This window comes from Pygoscelis adeliae, unplaced genomic scaffold (assembly GCF_000699105.1).
Source record: "Pygoscelis adeliae isolate BGI_AS28 unplaced genomic scaffold, ASM69910v1 Scaffold1688, whole genome shotgun sequence".
Lineage (NCBI taxonomy): Eukaryota > Metazoa > Chordata > Aves > Sphenisciformes > Spheniscidae > Pygoscelis > Pygoscelis adeliae.
In genome coordinates this window covers 1-996 of record NW_008825396.1, presented here as the reverse complement: position 1 = coordinate 996, position 996 = coordinate 1, and the positions used below count along the sequence as shown (strand labels likewise).

At 66.2% G+C, this 996-nt stretch overlaps 1 protein-coding gene across 1 annotated transcript; it reads left to right on the top strand.

Annotated features, from left to right (window-relative positions):
- Positions 1-8: 8 nt before the first annotated feature.
- C5AR1 (complement component 5a receptor 1) lies at positions 9-821 on the top strand (the record flags this gene model as incomplete). The annotated part of the gene is made up of 1 exon (XM_009330394.1): positions 9-821. A coding segment is annotated over one exon (813 nt), but the record flags the coding sequence as incomplete, so codon positions are not given.
- Positions 822-996: the final 175 nt, after the last annotated feature.

The window sequence follows — 996 nt, the reverse complement described above, 5'->3', positions numbered from 1 at the left end:
TCCTCTGCTGCCTGGCCTTGCCCTTCCTGGCCCTGCCGCTGGCCCGCGACCACCACTGGCCGTTGGGTAGCTTCGCCTGCAAGCTGCTGCCCTCCCTCACCGTCCTCAACATGTTCGCCAGCGTCCTCCTCCTGATGGCCATCAGCGCTGACCGTTGCGCCCTGGTGACGCGGCCGGTGTGGTGCCAAAACCACCGGACCCTGGGGCTGGCCCGGGGGGCTTGCGTGGCCGCCTGGTTCCTGGCCGGCCTCCTCACCCTTCCCTCCTTCATCTTCCGCACCACCCGTTCCGACGTCTTCTCCGAGAAGGTCACCTGCGTCCTGGACTACACGGCCGTGGGGCGCCACCAGCACCTCACCGAGCTCGTCACGGCCGTCACCCGCTTCGTCTGCGGCTTCCTGGTGCCCTTCGTGGTGATCACGGCTTGCTACAGCCTGCTGCTGGCCCGCGTCCACAGCAAGGGCTTTGCCCGCTCCCAGAAAGCCATCAGGCTCATCTTGGTGGTCATCATCAGCTTCTTCGTCTGCTGGCTGCCCTACCACGTCGTGGGCTTGATCCTGGCCTCCGCCCACCCTCGCAGCAGCTTGTTCAAGGGGGCTGCGGACGCCGACCCCATCGTGGTCGGTATCGCCTACGTCAACAGCTGCATCAACCCCATCATCTACGTCATCATGGGCCAGGACTTCAAGGACAAGTTCCAGCGTTCTTGGAGAGCCGTGCTGCGGGGCGTGCTGAGCGATGACCCCACCAGCACCGTGGGGGACAGCAGGATGAAGACCAAGTCCACCGTGGATGACCAAAGCGTCAGCACCACCGTGTGACCGGGAGCGAAGGCGCCCCTGGGGCCGGGACGTCGCTTGTGTTGCTTGAGGCCGTCACCTTCTCCTCCTCTCCCGGGGGTCCCGCTGGGCCCTGTAGAGAGAAGATGATGGCTCCGTCGCCCCCTTTCCCCGCCGGTTGCCCCACGTGGCTGCAGGCCGGGGAAGGTGTGTGCCC